Raw genomic sequence first — 21,860 nt, 5'->3', positions numbered from 1 at the left:
ATCTCCCCTCTCAGAAGGCTCTCATTTCCATTTTAATGAGCGAGTTCTTGGCCGTCAGTGCTGTGCTCCCTCACCTCCGGCTGCACAGAACGCAGCGGCCTTGATTGCGCTGCTGGCTCATCGCCTTCCTCTTGCGAAACCTCCGCTCTGGCTCTGTTACTCCGCGCTGCTGTTCCCGTGTTCCCGAGCCCCTGGGATGCGAGTGGGACCTTCCCGGTGCCGGCACGGCCGCGGGTGCTGCCGGTGCCGCGCGGAGCCCCGACAGCCCGTGCACCGCAGGCTGTGCAGGGAACGGGGCTCCTTCCTCTTCCCGCAGCTCTTTAACGCTTTGCACATGAAACGTTTGGGAGCCGCTGCCCGCGTATGGCGCTGAAGCGATTTCCTACTTCTTGTTGAGTACCCAATCTCCTGTGTGCGCTACAGCAGGCTGTAGGACCGCGCTCACTGGCCTGTCTTGGGTTTGAGCCGGTGCCAGTCAGACCCGGACTAAACTGCTGCGCTTAGGCTGGAGACCGACGGAAAGTGCTCCGGGGGCTGTAACGGTGGTGGAGAGCAGGAATTGACCTCGTTCCTCCTCATCTTCCCTCTGTGGTTTCTGTAGGGAGATACTCCAAGAGATCCAGCGCCTCCGGCTGGAGCACGAACAAGCCTCGCAGCCCACCCCTGAGAAAGCCCAGCAGAACCCGACTTTATTGGCCGAACTCAGGCTCCTGCGGTAAGAGGAACATCTAAAGCTCCTGTGTGTTGGGTTCGGGGCCGCTCAGCCCGGGACGCAGGTGCTGTTGGGGAAAGGGAAGCACCTGCACATCCCAAACCACCTGGGGTTGTGAAGGGCTGAACTATGAAGCCTGACAGCACATTGCAATCTGCCTTGGTTTTTTAAAGTGGGTTTAGAAACAATTAAAAATGTCTCTTAAAATTAATTCTGTTTGTGTAGTTCAGAAGGCTGTTTGTAAAGAGGAAACCGATAGGAAGAACAAGCAGAGATGGCATGAACGGGTTGTCATTTCTTGTCCAAAGGAGTGGAGATGAAGAGAAGTGCCAGTTGTTTGATTAGCCAGCGCAGCTCCAGGAGTTGGTGCCTTCAGGCAGTCAGAGACAGAGACACCCAAAGCTGGAGACCAATCCTCAAAGCCCCTTTGATGAAGTTTGCGTTTTGAGGTGACAGGGGACTCGTCAGCACTTAGAGAATGAAGTGCTCCATAGCTTGGGCGGTCACCGGCGCGGTCTCTGCCTGGATTTCATTTCATCTCCTGTTCCTAGTTAATCCAGAGCTCTGCCTTCAAAAACTCTGTCTGTAGCCTACAGGAGGCTCTAAAACCGCGGTGCTGCGCAAACCACGTCTGCCCAAGTCTCAGGCTTTCCACTTCTTCCATTGCTTTTTCATTCAGAATCTGCAACGTTAGAGGGCATTGCACTGGTATTTCTTGTTCTGTTACTGAATGTCATGGATTTCCTAGCTCTGTGCTTTACATAGCTATGTATAAGTTTTTTAAAAGTGCTGAAAATACTGGAGGGGATACAGAAGACACCCACACATGTTATATGAGAGGGGGAAAAAAGGGAGATTGCGGGGCAACGTGATGTGTGACCCAGCAGAGGGGAGATTGTGGGACCCAGGAGCTGGAAACGGGCCGCCTTCACACCACTAGTAAAGCTCAGGCTTTTTAAAGCGAGGCAATAATCTCAAGAGCAGTTCTAGAGTTTTCAGGCGCTCGGCGTCTTCCCTGAAGATGCTTTTCCGAAATACGGGTCACTGGGAACAAACAGAGCGAAGCAGAGCGGCTGTGGCTTGCTAACGGAACAAAGCTGAGTGGTGGTGGTGGCCACTTCTGGCTTTAAATAGGTGAACGCCATTGGGAAATAGAGAAAACAAGGCTGGACTGAGCGTGCCAGGTCATGACGGTTGTCCCCTGGAATTCCTGGTCCCAGCGCTCCTGCAGACCCTTTTGGACGGGCAGCAGCATCCATCCGTGCGAGATGTCCGAGCTGCAGCGTCCGCCGTGGTCCCCGGCGCTGCGGGTGCCACCGCCTGAGCTTGTGCCACCAGCATCGCTCCCATTAACCCACCCGAAGGGTGCATCAGTCTCCTGGCCTCTGGCACCAAAGAGAAGTTTGTCGTGAGCAGGTTGTCTGCGACCCGAAGGGCTCCGCAAAGTCACAGGTGACGAGGAGACGTCCCCGAGCCGGGGGCAGGCTGGGGTGGCCTTGCCGTGGGACATGCGGGACAGGAGAGCTCGTGTCACCGCGGGAGCGCGGTTGCTGGGTGGAGTTCAGGCTGCAAAAGCAGGAAAAGCTTAATGTGTGTCCCGGGTTGGAACATCTGCAGCCATAGGAGCCTGGGGTGAGGCGAGGCCGGATCCCTCGGCCCCATGGATCCCTTGTCCCTGTGGATCCCTCAGCCCCACAGATCCCTCATCCCTATGAATCCTCATCCCCATAGATCCCTAATCCCCATGGATCACTCATCTCCACGGATCCCTCATCCCTACAGATCCCGCCTCGTGATGCAGATGTCCTTGGTTCCTTGCAAGCCCGCAGGACACTGGGTCACACGTGTGCAAGGCCCAGTTTGCCTCTGGTCACACACGTGTGCAAGGCCCAATTTGCCCTGAGGTCACACACGTGTGCAAGGCCCAATTTGCCCTGAGGTCACACACGTGTGCAAGGCCCAGTTTGCCACTGGTCACAGACATGTGCAAGGCCCAGTTTGCCTGAGGTCACACACGTGTGCAAGGCCCAGTTTGCCTGAGGTCACACACGTGTGCAAGGCCCGGTTTGCCCTGAGGTCACACACGTGTGCAAGGCCCGGTTTGCCCTGAGATCACACACGTGTGCAAGGCCCGGTTTGCCCTGAGATCACACACGTGTGCAAGGCCCGGTTTGCCCTGAGGTCACACACGTGTGCAAGGCCCAGTTTGCCCTGAGGTCACACACGTGTGCAAGGCCCGGTTTGCCCTGAGATCACACACGTGTGCAAGGCCCGGTTTGCCCTGGGGGTCACACACGTGTGCAAGGCCCAGTTTGCCCTGAGGTCACACACGTGTGCAAAGCTCAGTTTGCCCTGGGGTCACACAACTGCATTTGCAGCGCCATAATTAATACACTGATGTTCTACCTGATTTGTAGTTGTTAACCACAGTGTTACATTAAATAAATACAGAATAAAAAGCTACAGACATTGAACTGACCTAGGGAGAGAAACAGGACGGTAGAGGCAGGTAAAGCTGCGTTTGCTGGGTATCTAACACGTTCCAGGCGAGCGGGCCTGTGTAATCATCTCTTCATTGCCTGATTTTGGTGACATGTTGCAGTTGCTAATAACCACATTCTTCAAAATACAAAAGGTGTTGAAAGACGTCCCCGTGACAGTGGACACTCTGTAGTCGTCCGTCCTTTCCGAACCACATGGGAACAAGTGAATGGTGTTTCGTAGCTCAGCGGTTTTGGGTGGGCTGTGTGCCCATGGTCTGTGATTTCCACCGGCACCACCAGAAAAACAGGTCACACACCCCAGATCTGATAATATGTAGTGCCTTTAACTTTGCATTAGGACGTTGTTATGTCCCCAAAATAACGGTAGGTGGATAAATAAGCCTTTCTAGTCTGTTTGGGTTGGTTGTTCCTGTGATTTCCAGGGCCCAGCATTTCTGAGATCATGTAAGTTACTGAACTTCTGACACATTGCCAGCTGGTCTGAATTTCTCCTTAGATCGGTCACTTCCTTATTGTTGTCGGTATAAAATAAAACCGTGCAGTCGTGTTGCCTTAAATATCTCAGAGATGGGCACCTGTAGAAATACAGCGGGTTTGTGATGCTGAGAAAGGGAAGGTCCCTTCTTGTCTCTTCTGGTTACCTGGTCCTGGAGCAGCAGATATGTCAGAGCTGGAAGTCCCGCTCTTGGCCAGAAAGAGCTGCGGGTCCCCATCCAGACAGGCGGTGCTTTTCCTTTGCCAGCACCCGCAGCCTGCTCTCCTCCGTTCCGTCTGTCCGTCTGTCCTGCCGCGGTTCATCCGCGCTGGCCTGGCGGCTCTGGATGCCTGGGGCTCACACTGAGCAGGCTCTTAAAAGGAGGGGAAAATGGGCTTTTTTAGTCCAAATGCAGTGCTTTGAGCAGGGCGTCCTGCTGCCAGCGTGCTCAGCCTACGTTTGGGGATTTTCAGTGAAAAGCTTGATTGTCATCAATAGTTGTCGTGGTCACCGTAGGGCGCTTTGCTCTGGGAACAGGGGGCAGTGATGAAAACCGAAGGTGCATTTCCTGGAGGGGCTGTGGAATACCCAGTTTGTTTTCTGACTCTCTCTGGTGTAACCCGAGCAGGCAGCGGAAGGACGAGCTGGAGCAGAGGATGTCTGCGCTGCAGGAGAGCCGGAGGGAGCTGATGGTGCAGCTGGAGGGGCTCATGAAGCTGCTCAAAGTAAGTCAGACACCGCGCGTCCTCCCCGCTCGGGAGCTCCCCGTCGCTGCTCGCGGACGCCTTTTGCTGTCCTACCCCTACAAATACCCCCTGAGAAACAGAAGGAGTTTGCAAAGAGTCATTTCCTCCTGGCTCTGTGTGTCGGTGCAGGTGGTCAGTGGGTTTTTGGGTTCATGTGCTGCTGCTCTGGTTAAAATACCAAGAACCCGTCAGGTTTGGAAGGCTTTGCAGGAGTGTGAGATCTGGTGCTCGGCGCCTGGTGTTCGGGTGCCGGTTCAGTTCTCCCAGCTCTGCCAGGGACGTGCGCAGGGGCTCTGGTCACCGCGGTGCTGGGCTCACCGGTGACACCGTGGTGGCGGGGGTCTGCTTCAGAGCACGGTGGCTTCGGGCCTGAGCCATAGGACATGTTATCGTTGGGCTTTCTGATGGGGAGCTGTCAGTTTTTTGAGTCCTGCTGGAGTTGAGCTCTCAGTTGATGACCATAGCCTGAAATATTATTATGCGTTTATTCTCTCTGGTCTTTGAACTGGACAAGAGCCGCTCTATAAAGTGAACGGCAAAGCATTGTCCTTACTCAAAGGGGTTCTGGTCCAAGACAAGATGCAGTGAAGATGCAGCAGAACGTGGCAGCAGTGGGGGTGGGATGGCAGCATTGACCCCGGCAGCAGTGACCCCGGCAGCATTGACCCCAGCAGCAGTGACCCCGGCAGCATTGACCCCAGCAGCAGTGACCCCAACAGCAGTGACCCCAACAGCAGTGACCCCAGCAGCAGTGACCCCGGCAGCAGTGACCCCGCAGCCTTGACCCCAGCAGCAGTGACCCAGCAGCATTGACCCCAGCAGCATTGACCCCAGCAGCATTGACCCCAGCAGCAGTGACCCCGCAGCATTGACCCTGGCAGCAGTGACCCCGGCAGCAGTGACCCCGGCAGCAGTGACCTCGGCAGCAGTGACCCCGGCAGCATTGACCCCAGCAGCAGTGACCCCAGCAGCCTTGACCCCAGCAGCAGTGACCCCGCAGCATTGACCCCAGCAGCAGTGACCCCGCAGCATTGACCCCGGCAGCAGTGACCCCAGCAGCAGTGACCCCAGCAGCAATGACCCCAGCAGCAGTGACCCCGGCAGCATTGACCCCGGCAGCAGTGACCCCGGCAGCAGTGACCCCAGCAGCAGTGACCCCGGCAGCAGTGACCCCGGCAGCATTGACCCCGGCAGCATTGACCCCGGCAGCATTGACCCCAGCAGCAGTGACCCCAGCAGCCTTGACCCCAGCAGCAGTGACCCCGCAGCATTGACCCCAGCAGCAGTGACCCCGCAGCATTGACCCCGGCAGCAGTGACCCCAGCAGCAGTGACCCCAGCAGCAATGACCCCAGCAGCAGTGACCCCGGCAGCATTGACCCCGGCAGCAGTGACCCCGGCAGCAGTGACCCCAGCAGCAGTGACCCCGGCAGCAGTGACCCCGGCAGCATTGACCCCGGCAGCAGTGACCCCAGCAGCAGTGACCCCGGCAGCAGTGACCCCGGCAGCATTGACCCCGGCAGCAGTGACCCCGGCAGCAGTGACCCCAGCAGCAGTGACCCCGGCAGCAGTGACCCCAGCAGCAGTGACCCCGGCAGCAGTGACCCCGGCAGCAGTGACCCCGCAGCATTGACCCCAGCAGCAGTGACCCCAGCAGCATTGACCCCAGCAGCAGTGACCCCAGCAGCAGTGACCCCGCAGCATTGACCCCGGCAGCAGTGACCCCGCAGCATTGACCCCGGCAGCAGTGACCCAGCAGCATTGACCCCAGCAGCATTGACCCCGGCAGCATTGACCCCAGCAGCAGTGACCCCGCAGCATTGACCCCAGCAGCAGTGACCCCGGCAGCAGTGACCCCGGCAGCAGTGACCCCAGCAGCAGTGACCCCGGCAGCAGTGACCCCGGCAGCAGTGACCCCAGCAGCAGTGACCCCGCAGCAGTGACCCCAGCAGCAGTGACCCCAGCAGCAGTGACCCCAGCAGCAGTGACCCCGGCAGCAGTGACCCCGGCAGCAGTGACCCCAGCAGCAGTGACCCCGCAGCAGTGACCCCAGCAGCATTGACCCCAGCAGCAGTGACCCCAGCAGCAGTGACCCAGCAGCAGTGACCCCGCAGCATTGACCCCGGCAGCAGTGACCCAGCAGCATTGACCCCAGCAGCATTGACCCCGGCAGCATTGACCCCAGCAGCAGTGACCCCGCAGCAGTGACCCCGCAGCATTGACCCCAGCAGCATTGACCCCAGCAGCAGTGACCCCGGCAGCAGTGACCCCAGCAGCAGTGACCCCGCAGCATTGACCCCAGCAGCAGTGACCCCGGCAGCAGTGACCCCGGCAGCAGTGACCCAGCAGCATTGACCCCAGCAGCATTGACCCCAGCAGCATTGACCCCGGCAGCAGTGACCCCAGCAGCAGTGACCCCAGCAGCAGTGACCGTGACAGCAGCCATGGGGCTGCGCATCAACCACGGGCGCATCCCAGAGTGCCAGAGGAATCCGGAGCTTGTCTGCGCTGCAGGTGATGATGAATGCTCGTCAGCTCCAGCGTGTGCTCTGGAGGGGGAGTGTGCGACCAGGGCTGCGATGGAGCGCTCTCCCGAGGGGCCGTTCTGTCTCGTTTCCGTGGGCAGATGAGCTCATAGTCAGTATTAATAGTAGGGAGTACTTTTTTAAGTCAGCCGTTCTGCACGCTGTAGTTTTGTCCTGTTCAGCCTGTTAATGTCTGTCTTCTAAAAATATTGAAGACGATCGCTTGCTGAATTCACCTCGACTTCTTCAGAGCCTAAACCTTTGTAGGCTGGAGTGTGATGTCTCTGAAAGCGGGCATCCACAACTGAACCACAGTTTTGGGAAGGGGTTAAGAGCTGTTTCAGCAGAAACAGTTTGATTCTTCGTGGGTCAGGTGCCCGCAGGTCGAGCGTTTCCTTGCACACGTTTGAGGAGGCTCCTGGTGGCGAAGTCAGTCTGGCCGTGCGTGGAGCTCCGGCGCCAGGGGCTCTGCGCACCACGGCGATGGCAAAGCTCTCGGTAGCCTTCGCAAATTAGGTCTCTCAAACACAACCTGCCATCTGTCCTCAGGGTGTCAGTGCCACCGTCTCCTCAGGGTGTCAGTGCCATTGTGTCCTCAGGGTGTCAATGCCATCATGTCCTCAGGGTGTCAGTGCCATCCTCTCCTCATGGTGTCAATGCCATCGTGTCCTCAGGGTGTCAGTGCCATTGTGTCCTCAGGGTGTCAGTGCCACCCTCTCCTCATGGTGTCAGTGCCATTGTGTCCTCAGGGTGTCAATGCCATCATGTCCTCAGGGTGTCAATGCCATCCTCTCCTCATGGTGTCAATGCCATCGTGTCCTCAGGGTGTCAGTGCCACCCTCTCCTCATGGTGTCAGTGCCACCGTCTCCTCAGGGTGTCAGTGCCATTGTGTCCTCAGGGTGTCAGTGCCACCGTCTCCTCAGGGTATCAGTGCCATTGTGTCCTCAGGGTGTCAGTGCCATTGTGTCCTCAGGGTGTCAATGCCATCCTCTCCTCATGGTGTCAATGCCATCGTGTCCTCAGGGTGTCAGTGCCACCCTCTCCTCATGGTGTCAGTGCCACCGTCTCCTCAGGGTGTCAGTGCCATTGTGTCCTCAGGGTGTCAGTGCTACCGTCTCCTCAGGGTGTCAGTGCCATTGTGTCCTCAGGGTGTCAGTGCCACCGTCTCACAGTATCACAGTATCACAGTATCACAGTATGTTTGGGATTGGAAGGGACCTCAAAAGATCATCTAGTCCAATCCCCCTGCTGGAGCAGGAACGCCTAGGTGAGGTCGCACAGGAATGTGTCCAGGCGGGCTTTGAATGTCTCCAGGGAAGGAGACTCCACAACCTCCCTGGGCAGCCTGTTCCAGTGCTCTGTTACCCTCACTGAGAAGAAGTTCTTTCTCAAATTTAAGTGGAACCTCTTGTGTTCCAGCTTGATCCCATTGCCCCTTGTCCTATCATTGTTTGCCACTGAGAAGAGCCTGACTCCATCCTCATGGCACTCACCCTTTATATATTTATAAACATTAATAAGGTCACCCCTCAGTCTCCTCTTCTCCAAACTAAAGAGCCCCAGCTCCCTCAGCCTTTCTTCATAAGGGAGATGCTCCACTCCCTTAATCATCTTTGTTGCCCTATGCTGGACCCTCTCCAGCAGTTCCCTGTCCTTCTTGAACTGAGGGGCCCAGAACTGAACACAATATTCCAGATGGGGTCTCACCAGGGCGGAGTAGAGGGGAAGGAGGACCTCTCTCGATCTACTGACCACCCCCCTTGTAATACGCCCAAGGATGCCATTAGCCTTCCTGGCCACAAGGGCACAGTGCTGGCTCATGGTCATCCTGTTGTCCACCAGGACCCCCAGGTCCCTTTCCCCTACACTGCTCTCTAATAGGTCATGCCCCAACCTATACTGGAACTCGGGATTGTTCCTGCCCAGATGCAGGACTCTACACTTTCCCTTGTTAAATTCCATCAGATTATCCCCCGCCCAACTCTCCAGCCTGTCCAGGTCCCGCTGGATGGCGGCACAGCCTTCTGGCGTGTCAGCCACTCCTCCCAGCTTAGTGTCATCAGCAAACTTGCTGATAGTACACTCAATTCCCTCGTCTAAATCGTTAATGAATATATTGAATAATATTGGCCCCAGTACTGACCCCTGAGGCACTCCACTAGATACTGGCCTCCAACTGGACTCCGCACCATTGACCACCACTCTCTGGCTTCTCTCTTTAAGCCAGTTTGCAACCCACCTCACTACTCTATTGTCGAGACCACACCTCCTCAATTTAGCTGTGAGGATGCTGTGAGGGACTGTGTCAAAGGCTTTACTGAAGTCAAGGCAGACCACATCCACCGCTCTGCCATCATCCATCCACCTTGTTACATTCTCATAAAAGGCTATGAGGTTGGTCAAGCATGACTTACCCTTGGTAAAGCCATGCTGACTGCCCCTAATGACCCTCTTATCCCTGATGTGCCTTGAGATGGCACCAAGGATAAGCTGTTCCATTACTTTCCCAGGGACAGAGGTGAGGCTGACCGGTCTATAATTACCCGGGTCCTCCTTCTTGCCCTTTTTAAAGACTGGAGTGACATTTGCTTTCCTCCAATCCTCGGGCACCTCTCCCGTTTCCCAAGACTTGGCAAAAATGATGGATAGCGGTCTAGCAATGACTTCAGCCAGCTCCCTCAGCACCCGCGGATGCATCCCATCTGGACCCATGGATTTATGGACGTCCAGACTACTTAATTGTTCCCTAACCCAGTCCTCATCGACTAAAGCAAACTCCTCCATTGACCTGGCTTCATCCGGGGTCTCAGGGGTACAGGGTTCCCCAGGACATCCTCCAGCGGAGTAGACAGAGACAAAGGCGGCATTCAGCAATTCTGCCTTCTCTGTGTCTTCTGCCACCAGGGCACCCACCTCATTCATCAGTGGGCCTACATTGCCTCTGGTATTAGTTTTATCTGCCACTGTCTCCTCAGGGTGTCAGTGCCACCGTCTCCTTATGGTGTCAGTGCCACCCTCTCCTCATGGTGTCAGTGCCACCGTCTCCTCAGGGTATCAGTGCCATTGTGTCCTCAGGGTGTCAGTGCCATTGTGTCCTCAGGGTGTCAATGCCATCCTCTCCTCATGGTGTCAATGCCATCGTGTCCTCAGGGTGTCAGTGCCACCATCTCCTCATGGTGTCAGTGCCATCCTCTCCTCAGGGTGTCAGTGCCACTGTCTTCTTGGGCTGTCAATGCCATCATCTCCTCATGGTATCAGTGCCACCGTGTCCTCAGGGTGTCAGTGCCATCCTCTCCTGATGGTGTCAATGCCATTGTGTCCTCATGGTGTCAGTGCCACCGTCTCCTCATGGTGTCAGTGCCACCGTCTCCTCATGGTGTCAGTGCCACCCTCTCCTCATGGTGTCAGTGCCACTGTCTCCTCAGGGTGTCAGTGCCACCGTCTCCTCAGGGTGTCAGTGCCATGGTCTCCTCATGGTGTCAGTGCCATCCTTTCCTCAGGGTGTCAGTGCCACTGTCTTCTTGGGCTGTCAATGCCATCATCTCCTCATGGTATCAGTGCCACCGTGTCCTCAGGGTGTCAGTGCCATCCTCTCCTGATGGTGTCAATGCCATCGTGTCCTCAGGGTGTCAGTGCCATCCTCTCCTCAGGGTGTCAGTGCCATCCTCTCCTCAGGGTGTCAATGCCATTGTCTCCTCATGGTGTCAGCGCCATGGTCTCCTGAGGGTGTCAGTGCCACGTCTCCCCAGGGTGACGGGCAGTGCTGTGACAGCTCTGACTTCCTGCTCTCCCACCTGCAGCCCAGGTGCGATTTCTTCCTCAGACAGGCGGCTCCGAACCTGTGTGACCCCAGCACACCCGGCAGAGCTTTCCGGACTTACAAGGGGCCCATAAGAAAGATGGGGACAGACTTTTGAGCAAGGCCTGTAGTGACAGGTCAAGGGGTGATGGTTTTAAACTAAAGGAGGGAGGGGAGATTCAGGCCGGACATGATGCAGAAATTGTTTGTGCTGAGGGTGGTGAGAGCCTGGCCCAGGTTCCCAGAGAGGTGGTGGCTGAACCATCCCTGGAGACATCCCAGGCCAGGCTGGACGGGGCTCTGAGCACCCTGAGCTGGTGCAGATGTCCCTGTCATGGCAGGGGGACTGGGGGAGCTTTGTTGGTCTCTTCAGCCCAAACCATCTGTGGTTGGAAGGCTGCAGCAGAGGGAAGGAGCCGCAGCTGACTCACCTGTGACAAAGTCACGTTTTTCGAACCCGTTTGCTGAGTTGAATCATGCGGTTCAGTTCTGAGGTTGACAGAAGCCTTAGTGACATCTTCTCGGCTGTGTTGTACAGAACCTGCTTAGAAGCTGGCTCTTGCTAGGCTTTCCATTTTTAAACTCAGTATCTTTTATTTATCTCCCCCAGTTCCCAAACTTGTTTCAGAACTATAAGGGCGAATTGAAGTGGATGTGAGGACAGTCCCCTTCCCCTGAGGGTGCTGGAGCGGGGCCCGGGGAGCTGGTGCCTCCTCCGGCCTTGGGGGCTCTCAGGACCAAACTGAGCAGGGCTCTGAGCAACCAGTCTGAAATGCAATGACCCTGTTCTGAGTGGGGCTGGACCTGAGACCTCCCGAGGTCCCTTCCCACCGAGTTATCCTGGGAGCCTGTGCCTGCTGTAGCCGTTTTGTTCTCCATGTTGCATAATGCGGTCCTTGGCATTTCCCGATGAGCATCCTCTGGAGCCTGGCACATTCTCGCTGATTAAAGCGTCTTCCAGAAAGACGTCTGCTCCCGAACTGGAGAGATCAGAAAGGGAGAATTCACTACCAATGCTAATTCGCTTGCACAGCTAAAAAATTACACCTCATTTTCAGTTTTAATGCGTTTTAGGTTCTGGTACCTGCGGTGCTCCCTCCACTGAACTCCAGCGCTGCAGCGCCCTGGTTTCCCTGCACAGATCCTGCTCTTGGCCGGCTCCATGTGCTGAGCAGGTGCAGCTCGGCTGAGCCGCTCGCGGCCCCGGGCTCCGCTCCTTTCCGCGCCTCCCTCGTTTGTCCGCTCTGACTTTTGATACCAGTTTTTAACTGGCAAAACCAAGCCGTGTGTGGAATCGTTCTCCGAGGCTCAGGGCGCTGCAGAGTCCCAGGTTTGTTTCCCTTCATCCCGTTTGTGTTTCCGTGGCAGCGGAGCCCGTGGAAGCCGCCGGCTGGCCGGATCCAGCCCTGCGCACAGCCTTTCTTTATTCCGCGTGGTGCTAGCTGGTTAATGACACTGTATTACAAGCTTGGCCTCCGGAGGAACTGCAGATATGGAAATACATTACATCTGTGTGGTTCCTTTAGAAGCCAAACTTGTAATACGTTCATGTAACAAAATGAGATTTGTTTGGCAAGATCTATTTTCCATGAAGCTATAATGCTTCACATGTTACTTATTAGTTGTATCAGCATTTCTGTTACTTGGAATAAATTAATGTCAGGGCAAGACGTTGATGCTTATTTAAGTTCTTAGCTCCCATTTGGAGTGAGTGCGGCACGGCACGGCACAGCACGGCACGCTCCAGGCCTGGGTATTCGCGGCTCTATGCGATTACCTCCCCTGGAGCAGATACCTCCTCCGGTAATGATTTTAGGAGCCCCAGCTGCAAGTCCCCAGCCTGCTGGTCTAAACCCATCATCTCCAGTAGACACTTTTAAACTCCTTTTCTCCTGAGCGGTGCAGAGTGCCGCGCTGTTTGCTGACGAGGGAAAGCACCGTTAGTCAAACACGGAACAGAAATACTAATTCCTCCTCAAACAGGAAGGGTTCACCGTGACCAGCGCGGAGCAGCACACACCCCCTAAGGCTGGATCTCGTGTCTGACACTTGTGTTCATTTCACAGTCTCTTTGGTGGCTTCGGCCCTGCCAGACACCACGTTTCCCCGCAAGGTTTCTCTTCTCTCGTCCTTTGGTGCAGTTCAGAAATTTTCATTTATAATTTAGATCAGCTGTTAAGCTTTTCTGGTGTATTTTCCATTTTCTTACGCGGTGCTTTTTGCATTTTTAATGCCGCCTTCATTTCAGCGTTTAGGGCTGGACTCGGCGTGCCGGGTTGCGCAGCGTCTGGTGCCTGTGGGTCGGGGCTGTTCTCCGCGGTTCAGCCCGTGGCCACGAGCGTTGGTTTCGGAGCAGACAAGGACAATTGAAATGAGTGTCCTGCTCCCTGGTGTAGCAGCCTGCGCAGTTGCAATTGAGATTTAAGGTTGGGGTTTGCATCGAGTGCCCTTCCATGTCTTCTTGCCGACGTGTCGACGCTCCTGTGCGGAGGTTTTGGTTACGGGAATTTGTTGGTGGTTTCCCCAAGGAGATGTTCAGCTTGTCCCTGAGTGCCGTCGTTGGCATCCCCTGCTGTATCGTCCCACGTGCTCCTGAGGCCGCGGCTGCTCTGTCTGGGGTCTCGTTGGTGCCGGTGACATCCCCGGGGGACGCTCCTGACCCGCTCTGCCGGGGCTGCGGGCGCTGATGTGCTGTGGGACCAGGGCCACCAGTGCTGGCCCAGACCGTCCCCAGCCACCACCCCGAGGGGACCAGCTGCCCCAACCCGTTCCCAGGGACAGTTTGGGGGAGGCCAACTCAGTCATCGAACCACAGAATTGTTTGGGTCGGAAGAGACGCTCAAGACCATCAAGTCCAACCGTTAACCTCCACTGCCAAGGCCACCACTGCCCCCTGTCCTGAGAACCTCCTGTCCGTCTGTCCAGCCCTCCAGGGACGGTGACTCCAGCACTGCCCTGGGCAGCCTGTTCCAATGCCCCACAGCCCTTTGGGGAAGAAATTGTTCCCACATCCAACCTCAGCCTCCCCTGGGCAACTTGAGGCCGTGTCCTGTGGTCCATGTCCAGCGATGACCCAGTGCCGATGGCTGCGCCCTTCTGGGGACAGACTGCAGGGACCGTGCCTGCCTGCTCGAGGGCTTTGCTCTCAGCCGCGCGGATATTCAGCAGACATATCCCATTTCACTTTTTCCATTTCCTCAGCGGTAATTTCCTCAGCAGCCCATCTGATGATTTATCTCATAACCGCTCGGTCCTTCCAGCGAAGCTCTGCGCCTCTTGGGATTGGTTTTTCACATCTGTAGTTAATGCTAAAGCCTCATTTTTCAAACTTCTTTTGTAGAGTGGAGATGGTTGAAGATCTTTTCCCCGGCCTTGCTCACCGTCTGCTCCTGCGAGTCCCGGCAATGGGGCAACGACTGGGAAGGAGCGGGAGCACGGGGAGGGCAGCCCCGTGGCTGGCGTGGGGCTGGTTCTGTGCGGCCGTCCCCAGCACCTGCACATCGGTGCTGAAATGCACACCTGAGAGAGCACGTGGGACAGCAGAATAGGGGTGTCTGCTCAGAAATGGGGAGTTCTGCGCCGCGGGTCCCACGGTCTCTGCCGTGCCCTCTGCGCACAGTTAGGAAAACGCCTCTTTCTGCAGCGGCCGGTGAGAAGGAGCGGCTCTAAATTAAGGGACAGGTTCAGGTTAATCCTGGTGGGAAATAAATGAGGGAAGGTGGATCAATGGGTACTTGGATTTCAAGGCCAGAAGGAGCTTTTATTCCATGAGCTGGATGTCTGGGGAGCTGCGCTCCCCGTGCTGCTGCCGGTGGGGGACACGCTGTGACCCTCATAACGCTGTGACCCTCATAACGCTGGGACCCTGGTAACACTGTGACCCTGATAACGCTGGGACCCTGGTAACGCTGGGACCCTGATAACGCTGGGACCCTGGTAACGCTGTGACCCTGATAACGCTGTGACCCCGACAACGCCGTCACCGCTGCTCTGCGAGCGGCACCAGCACACACTGCCAGCCTTTCCCTGCGGCACCGCGCCGCTTCCGCACCACGGCTGCCCAGGGACGCCAAGTGCGTGTTATAGCAACAAGGGCAAAATCTACAGAAACTTCCGAATTATGGAACTCTTGACTACGTGATACTCGGGCCATTCGCATCGATGCTCATGCAGTCGAAGTCAGACTGCGACCCCACCTGTCCGTGGTCACAGTGCACACTTCTCCGCTTCAAAACAGGATAAAGTCATCCGTATTTCACTTTTTCTTCGTTTGGTCTTCCAGTTGAAGTGGCACACACAGAGCTGCTTTCTGTGCATCCCTCTCCTTACTGCACATCTTGGGCGCTCCTGCCCCGCTTTCCCCGGTTCACTTGCCAGAGGTGCCGGTGGCCGCGGTGCTGCCGCCCCAAACGGGGACGTTGTGCCCCGGGCTGGGCCGGTTTGGGTCTCGGCACATTGTGCACACAGGGACCCGAATGTTGCGCGGCGGTTGTGGCTCCAGGGGGTGCCTCCAGGCTTCGGGTGCTGGAGGTTTGGTGTCTCCTGCCCTGAGAACAGCTCGAGAGGCGTTTCCGAGCCTGGGGCAGGAAGAGAAGCCAGTGAAGATTCTGTGTCAAAGCCAAGAGACCGGTTGGGTTTCCTGTCCTCTTTCCATCGTGTATTCAACTTTCGCCAGCGCTCAAGGCCATTTTAGACAAGAGTCTCCCTTTGAGGATGGAGCAGATGATGCCTTTGCAGCCCCACCTCGGCCGCTACGTCCAAGGGCCTCGTTTCCTTTCGCGTCTGCAGATGTTCCTCCACTTTGCCGGGTTCTGCTCTTTCGTGGGCCCTGCTGTGTATTTTGTGTGTGTATATGTTTCCTTTTCATATGCTAATTAATCTATCCTGTTTCTCTTTTCGCCCTTTTCTCTTGCCAACGTTACAGGAGGAAGAGCAGAAGCAGGCAGTAAGTTGACTTTGTGGGTGATCCAACTCCTTTTTCGTTCTGCATGAAAACTCTTTCCTGTTCGTTGCCTTGTGTGCAAATAAACCGCGGGAACGTGGGGTCTCTCACGCTTGTGAATGTGAAAGCAGCCCTCATCATTTCCAGTAGAGCATGGTTGTGTGTCCTAGAAGTCACTCCTGTCTCCTTTGCAGATGAAGTTCATTGCCGTGGGTACCCAAGTGGTGGCTGCGTTCGTTAGTTCTTTATAGAATTGTGCATGATCACCCGCAGTTGAAAACGTGGATTCTCACTGGCTTCATCATCGATTTGCTGGAGATTCTTTGGAGTGTTTTCCTTGCTAAGGAAGCTTTCTTGTCTCTCCAGGAATCCTTTAATTTGCCTCCTTGCCACACACAAGTCCATGCATGCAAACTAATTAATGACTTAATATTCCGGGCAGGGATCCATATCATTCAATCATGGTACAGCCTCCTCGAATTAGTCCCGGTTTGCTCGTTGTGAACAGGGTGAGTAACGAGAGACGAGAGCGCGTTGCTTTGTTGCCGCCTTTGGTCTCTGTGTCCTGCTGCATCCCGAGCGGTGTGCTGGTCCGGAGCCGCTGCAGAGGGAGCCCTTCTGCTGTTCTCCAGCAGCCACACGGTCCACGTCTGCTCTCCGGCAGAACCAATTCTCCGCATTTTCCAACATGGGTGTCTTTATACACAAAGCTTCAAGGCAGGCTAATCCTGAGTTTCCCATCGTTGGGGGTTTTCCGTGTTGGTTAGCAGAGAGCCCAACTGGCTATGTGATAGGTGAACTGGGAATTCTGGTGGCTGATGTTTTGGGAGGGGATATATCTCCTGGGTCACTATTGCTGAAAGTGCCGCAGCGCTACATGTGCTGAAAGGGGCTTTTGGTGAATTTAAACGGGTGATAAGTGTGTGTCTGCCGTTGGAGCCCCGTTCCTCTTCACCTGGTGCGGATTTGTCGCTGGGTTTGCGGCGGCGCCTTGCAGGTGGAGTTCGGGAGCCTGTGTCGTCCTCTTTCCCAGCGCCACTGCTGGGAGTGATCCCCTGCGTGGACACGCAGCGTGGTTTAGCTTGGCTTTCCTGCGTGGTGCTGTTCAGCCTGACTGTGGAAAAGGAAAAGGTTAAAGATGACATCAAAGGAAGAGTTTGCCAGTTTCACCTCTCTTCTTCCCCGGAGCGCTGTGGTGGTAGGAGGATGAGAGAGCCAAAACTACTGACGTTCTGTCCAGTCCCGTTCTGCTGGAATCTGTGATGGGTGAGCCAGAAAGGGTTTGGAACTCAAGAAGGGCAGATTTTGCCCAACCCAAGGACACACTGCTGATCTGTAGGAACCGAAATTTCACATCCTTGCCTTTGCGTGGCCCAAAGTAGCTTGAAGTGCTCTCCTCTCAACTACAAACGTGCAGCCTGGGAAGCTGGAAGTCCTGGGTGCGATGGCGTGGATGGCGGAGCAGCACAGGAACCACACAGCGGCAGCCCCGGAGAGCAGCGTGTCCCCTGGGAACCTGTCCCGTCGTGTCCCGAGGCTCTGCACGCCCCCCGAGCACCGGGTTCTGGTGCCGCAGTGCCCTCCCTGTAAGAAAGGGTTTCTTTCTTTTTAAATGGAATTTCCTGTATTTGCGCCTGTATTTCCATTGCCTTGCCTCTGGCTCTTCCGCTGGGGACCCCTCAGACGGGTCTAGCTCTGTTTATATCTGGTTTATGTCCATCGATAAGATCCCCCTGAGGCTTCTCTTCTTGAAGCCAAACAGTCCCAGCTCCTTCAGCCTCTGCTCACATGGCAGATGCACTCACTCCTTGATCATCCTTTTGGCTCTTCCTTGGGCTTGCTCCAGTCTTGCGCTAAATCTGCCCTGTATGGGGTTGTCCAGAGCTGGACCCGACCCTTCGTCCATGCCGGGTTGAGGGGAAGGGTCACATCCCTCCATCTTCCCAGCATGGCCCAGGACGCTGGTGACTTTCTTTGCTGGCTCACGTTCAGCATCTCCGCAGGACCCAACGTCTTTCCTGCCAAGCCGCTTGCCAGCCGGTCAGAGCACACAGGTTGTTCCTTCCCAGGAACGGGACCTTGCACCCTGTGCTCAACTTGGCAGTCCCTGTCTGCCCGTTTCTCCAGCGTTTCAAGGTTCCTCTGAACAGCAACACAACCGTCGGTGTACCAGCCGCTCCTCCCAGTCCTGCGTTGGCTGCAGACCCTTTGGGGTGCTCGCTGTTCTGCCATCAGGGCCATCGCTGGAGAGGTGGACAGCGCTGGATCCAGTCCCAGCCCTTGAGGCACACCGCTGGTAACTGGCGCCCAGCTGCCCTTCGTGTGGCTGACAGCCGCCCACTGAACTGGTGTCCCCGCTCTTCTGGAAGGGAGGCAGTGCTGTATCGCCAGCTTGAAGCCCAGGAGCACTCATTGCACCGGGCACTGGCGTCCACACATCCTCAGGACTTCACAGGCAAAGAAATGCTTGAATGAAGGGCTGGATGTCTGCGAGAGTGTGGGCTGAGGATACACAACTGCTGAAGAACTTTAAAAATATAATCAAACAACCCACTGTCCTTTAGAGCTTCCACCAGTTTGGGTGGCTCTAGCGTCACGTCTTCCCTCTGCGCGTGTGTGGAAGCCCAGGGTAGCTAGGAAGGGTACTGGCTACTGTGAGCCCAGCCAGCCCTGCCCTGGGGTCCACAAGCCTGTGTCTTGGAAAAGGAAGCTAAAGGAGAAGGGCTGAGTCTGGTTAGGTCCTCACAAAGGCCTACGGACTAGGCCAGAGACAGCAGGACCACGTGTGAGGGAAAACACGGAGGCCCGAGCGTCTCAGCGCTAAGGTGGGATGAGAGCCGGGGGTTCAGGGCCGGCAGCGGCACATCAGGAGCAGCAGAATCAGCGTCCGCTGTAGGAATCGCTGATTTCCCCTCGCTGCTAAAGCTGCGAGTCCCGTTCTGCCCTCTCCGCATCACCCGTGGGATTTACAGAGGTGGTGAGAGAGGATCTGCTTCTGGCTATGTTCAAGCAAATGGCTTCGCAAGCAAAAAATCCCTTCCTGGACAAAAAGCCGTCTCGTTCATTCAGCATTTGACAGAGACAACAGGGGCTGTGTCCCGGGGGCCGGAGGTGCCATTGTGGACGGTTCACCTGTCACCAGGAGCCGGTGTGGCACCACCTGCAGCAAGACACAACCTGGTGGGGCGGTTTGATCACCGGTGTGCGGGCAGCGGTTGTACGTGCACGCACTGAGCGGAGATCTCTGCTGCTCCTGGGGGGTTAATAACGCGTTATCGACTGCTGAGGTTTCCACCAAGTGCCCGCAGAAAATTGTGTGATAACCAACTTCCATCTCCAGGAGCGCTGGGGGACCTGGGGGCTCAGCTGGAGAACAGGAGCTGAGGGGAGAGCTTCTGAGCTCTGAACTGCCTGAAAGGAGCTTGGAGCCAGGGGGGTCGGGCTCTGCTCCCCAGGAACAAGCGCCAGGAGCAGAGGAAACGGCCTCAAGTTGAGCCAGGGGAGGTTGAGGTTGGATGTGGGAACAATTCCTTCCCCAAAGGGCTGTGGGGCATTGGAACAGGCTGCCCAGGGCAGTGCTGGAGTCACCATCCCTGGAGGGCTGGACAGACGGACAGGAGGTTCTCAGGACATGGGGCAGGGACAGGACTGGGTTAGGGTTGGACTCCATGATCCTGAGTGTCTCTTCCAACCAAAATGATTCTGTGATTCGGAGAGACCAAACTCCAGTCACACGAATGTCCTCAGAAGGCCTGGAAGCTGCTGCATCTCTTGGCCAGTCTTGGTCAGCAAATCCTGGCGAGCTGTAAGGACCTTGTGTCAGGAGAGACCGTGATTTCTGAGCCTGGTATTCACTGGGAAGCCAAAGAGGTTCTGTGCCCCGTGTTCAGAGATCAGGGATCTCCTGTCAAGACTTCCAAAGTTTCTGTCCCATCTTTCCCGTTGCAGAACCGTCCCTTGGAATCCATGGGGCCGGTCCTGGTCGCACCCCTGAGGCTCAGGGCTTTGTGCTGGGAGATGGCTCCAGCACCGCAGTGCTCAGCCACATGGTGCTCATAGCCCGCCAACTGCTCTCTACTACTGCGAAGATTGTTGTGTCCCAGCTAATAAAGATCTTTGCCAGCGTAGCTCCTAATTTACAACAGGACCGTCTTCATGTCACAGCTGGTGAGAGGCTTGAATAATCTGCTCAATATTAAACCCTCTTTGTTTTGTAGTCAAATGAGCAGCCAATGGAGCTGTAGCGTTCAATATTCTGAAGAACGTCAAAGGAATTCACGAAGATGTACATCACATGGGTGATGTCTTTGGCGTGTAGTACAATTCATACAACAAATCCGGAGGAGCCAGGCGCTCGCGCTCCAACACAAGAGAAGCGCTCTAATGCCAAACAGGCGCGGAAATGGCTCCGCAGCGGAGGGGCTCACATGGGAGCGTTTAAACGCTGGAATGGAAGCGTCTTCCTTTCAGAAGATGGTGGGAACCGTGCGGCACGGCGCGGCAGATTTGGCCCGTGAATTCCGAGGCTGTGTTACCGATCAGACAAGCGGACACGCTCCCACCCAACGGTCCTCGTGAGGTCGTGGAAATCGTGGGAGGGTCGCTCCTTATTCAGTGGAGAGAGACAGGAGTCCCTGTTCTCCTCCCATCGTTCAGATGGTTCAGAGTGTAGATGACCACGGAATCATTGTGGCTGGAAGACCCTTAGGATCATGGAGCCCAACCTGCGTTCCAGGCAGCTCGGGAGGTGCAGGGGCAGCGGCGCACACGCCTCTGCCGCCATGAACCTTCCTCCCGAGGGCTCTAGCGAGGCTGGGCCCAGGCAGCAAGCTGGGGCGAGACCTGCGTCCCTTGCCAGGAGATGGAGAAACCTGCACCTGGGGAATTCCTGTCCTTAACGGCCCTGCAGCAGCCGAAGGAGCCTCATCGTGCTGGTATCTGAACCCGAGATGCCGTCCAGATCTGCACCCGTTTTTGCGTCAGCCGGGGGTCCCGCACACCCCTCTGCAGGGGACGGGTGTGCGCGGCTGGGTGATCCCACCAGCGTGTACTATTGCACTGTAATGTAAATAGGAACAATTCCTCCTAACACTGCAAGTCGCTGCGTCTCGCAGCGCGCGGCCTCGGTTGTGTGCAGCGTGTCCCTTCGGGCTCTGTGGGTGACAGGAAACTCACAGTGTTGGTGGATCACGTCTGCCAGCTCCATAGCTGGTGTGACCCAGCCTCCCTGAATGACATTTGTTCATTCTCATACCCAACAAGCATTTCTGGAACCAGTGGCAGAGCGCCGTCGGGAGGGCAGGAGGGGACAGCCCAAATGGCATGAGTAAGAGAGGACTGGCTATTTGGGATGAATTGAAGGGAAGGACCCAATCTGGTTGCCCCCCGGCTGGCAGCCCTGGTGCCATCTCTGGTTCAGCCGACGAGGGTGGCAGCGTGCAGGCTCCGTCTGTGCGAGCGAACACAGGGGAACACGGATGCTGTGAGCTGGACCGTCACAGCCAGCGAGAGTCGGTGGCTTGGGAACGGCGTGTCTGGGAACTCAGATGTGTCACAGCCCTGCCAGGGAGCGTACTGACACTGAGATATTGTGAATTATCTTGTTCCGGTGCCAGAAGCACTCTTTGGTGTGGTTTAACTCACTAGGATAGACAGACATAGCGTTAGAATAAGCTTTGAGTCGGTGCCTCCTCACTAAGAGCCGTGTCACAGTATCACAGTATCACAGTATGTTTGGGATTGGAAGGGACCTCAAAAGATCATCTAGTCCAATCCCCCTGCTGGAGCAGGAACGCCTAGGTGAGGTCGCACAGGAATGTGTCCAGGCGGGCTTTGAATGTCTCCAGGGAAGGAGACTCCACGGGCCTCCTGGAGGGTATCAAACCCTGAAGGCTCCGGGAAGAGCTATTGCGATGACAAAGATTTGGGGTCATGTCGGGAACCAGAGCTCCGTGTCTCTGCAGTTCATCCGTCAGTGGACACCGGGAAGCAAAGGCTGGGTCGGTGCTGGAGGAGCCCTTACCCTGCCCTTGGGGGCAGCACTGCCCGTCGCAGGTGGCGCTGGGGTGCGAGGAGGAGGGCTTGGCAGGGAGCAGCCGTGGGCACACGCCGGGATCCCTTTCTTGGCCGTCGGTTTGCTTCGCTGGGTCACGCTGCC

General features: G+C 56.2%; 1 protein-coding gene across 22 annotated transcripts in view; it reads left to right on the top strand.

Annotated features, from left to right (window-relative positions):
• Positions 1–21,860, top strand: part of DTNB (dystrobrevin beta) — a 190,323-nt gene that overhangs the window by 110,796 nt on the left and 57,667 nt on the right. For 18 of the 22 annotated variants that reach the window (XR_011738581.1, XR_011738580.1, XR_011738578.1 and 15 more), the window contains 3 exons: positions 602–715; positions 4,320–4,416; positions 15,686–15,706. Coding sequence is in view for 13 of the 22 variants with exons in the window: in XM_071807229.1 (XP_071663330.1) it covers positions 602–715; positions 4,320–4,416; positions 15,686–15,706 (232 nt within the window). In the remaining 9 variants the exon portion in view is untranslated. Of the gene's footprint in view, positions 1–601; positions 716–4,319; positions 4,417–15,685; positions 15,707–21,860 lie in introns of those variants that run through there. The other 4 variants (XM_071807234.1, XM_065833708.2, XM_065833706.2 and 1 more) reach the window with 2 other exon arrangements.

This window comes from Patagioenas fasciata, chromosome 3, assembly GCF_037038585.1.
Source record: "Patagioenas fasciata isolate bPatFas1 chromosome 3, bPatFas1.hap1, whole genome shotgun sequence".
NCBI classification, from domain to species: domain Eukaryota; kingdom Metazoa; phylum Chordata; class Aves; order Columbiformes; family Columbidae; genus Patagioenas; species Patagioenas fasciata.
The sequence above is the reverse complement of the archived record's forward strand: the minus strand, read 5'-3'. Positions and strand labels throughout refer to the sequence as shown.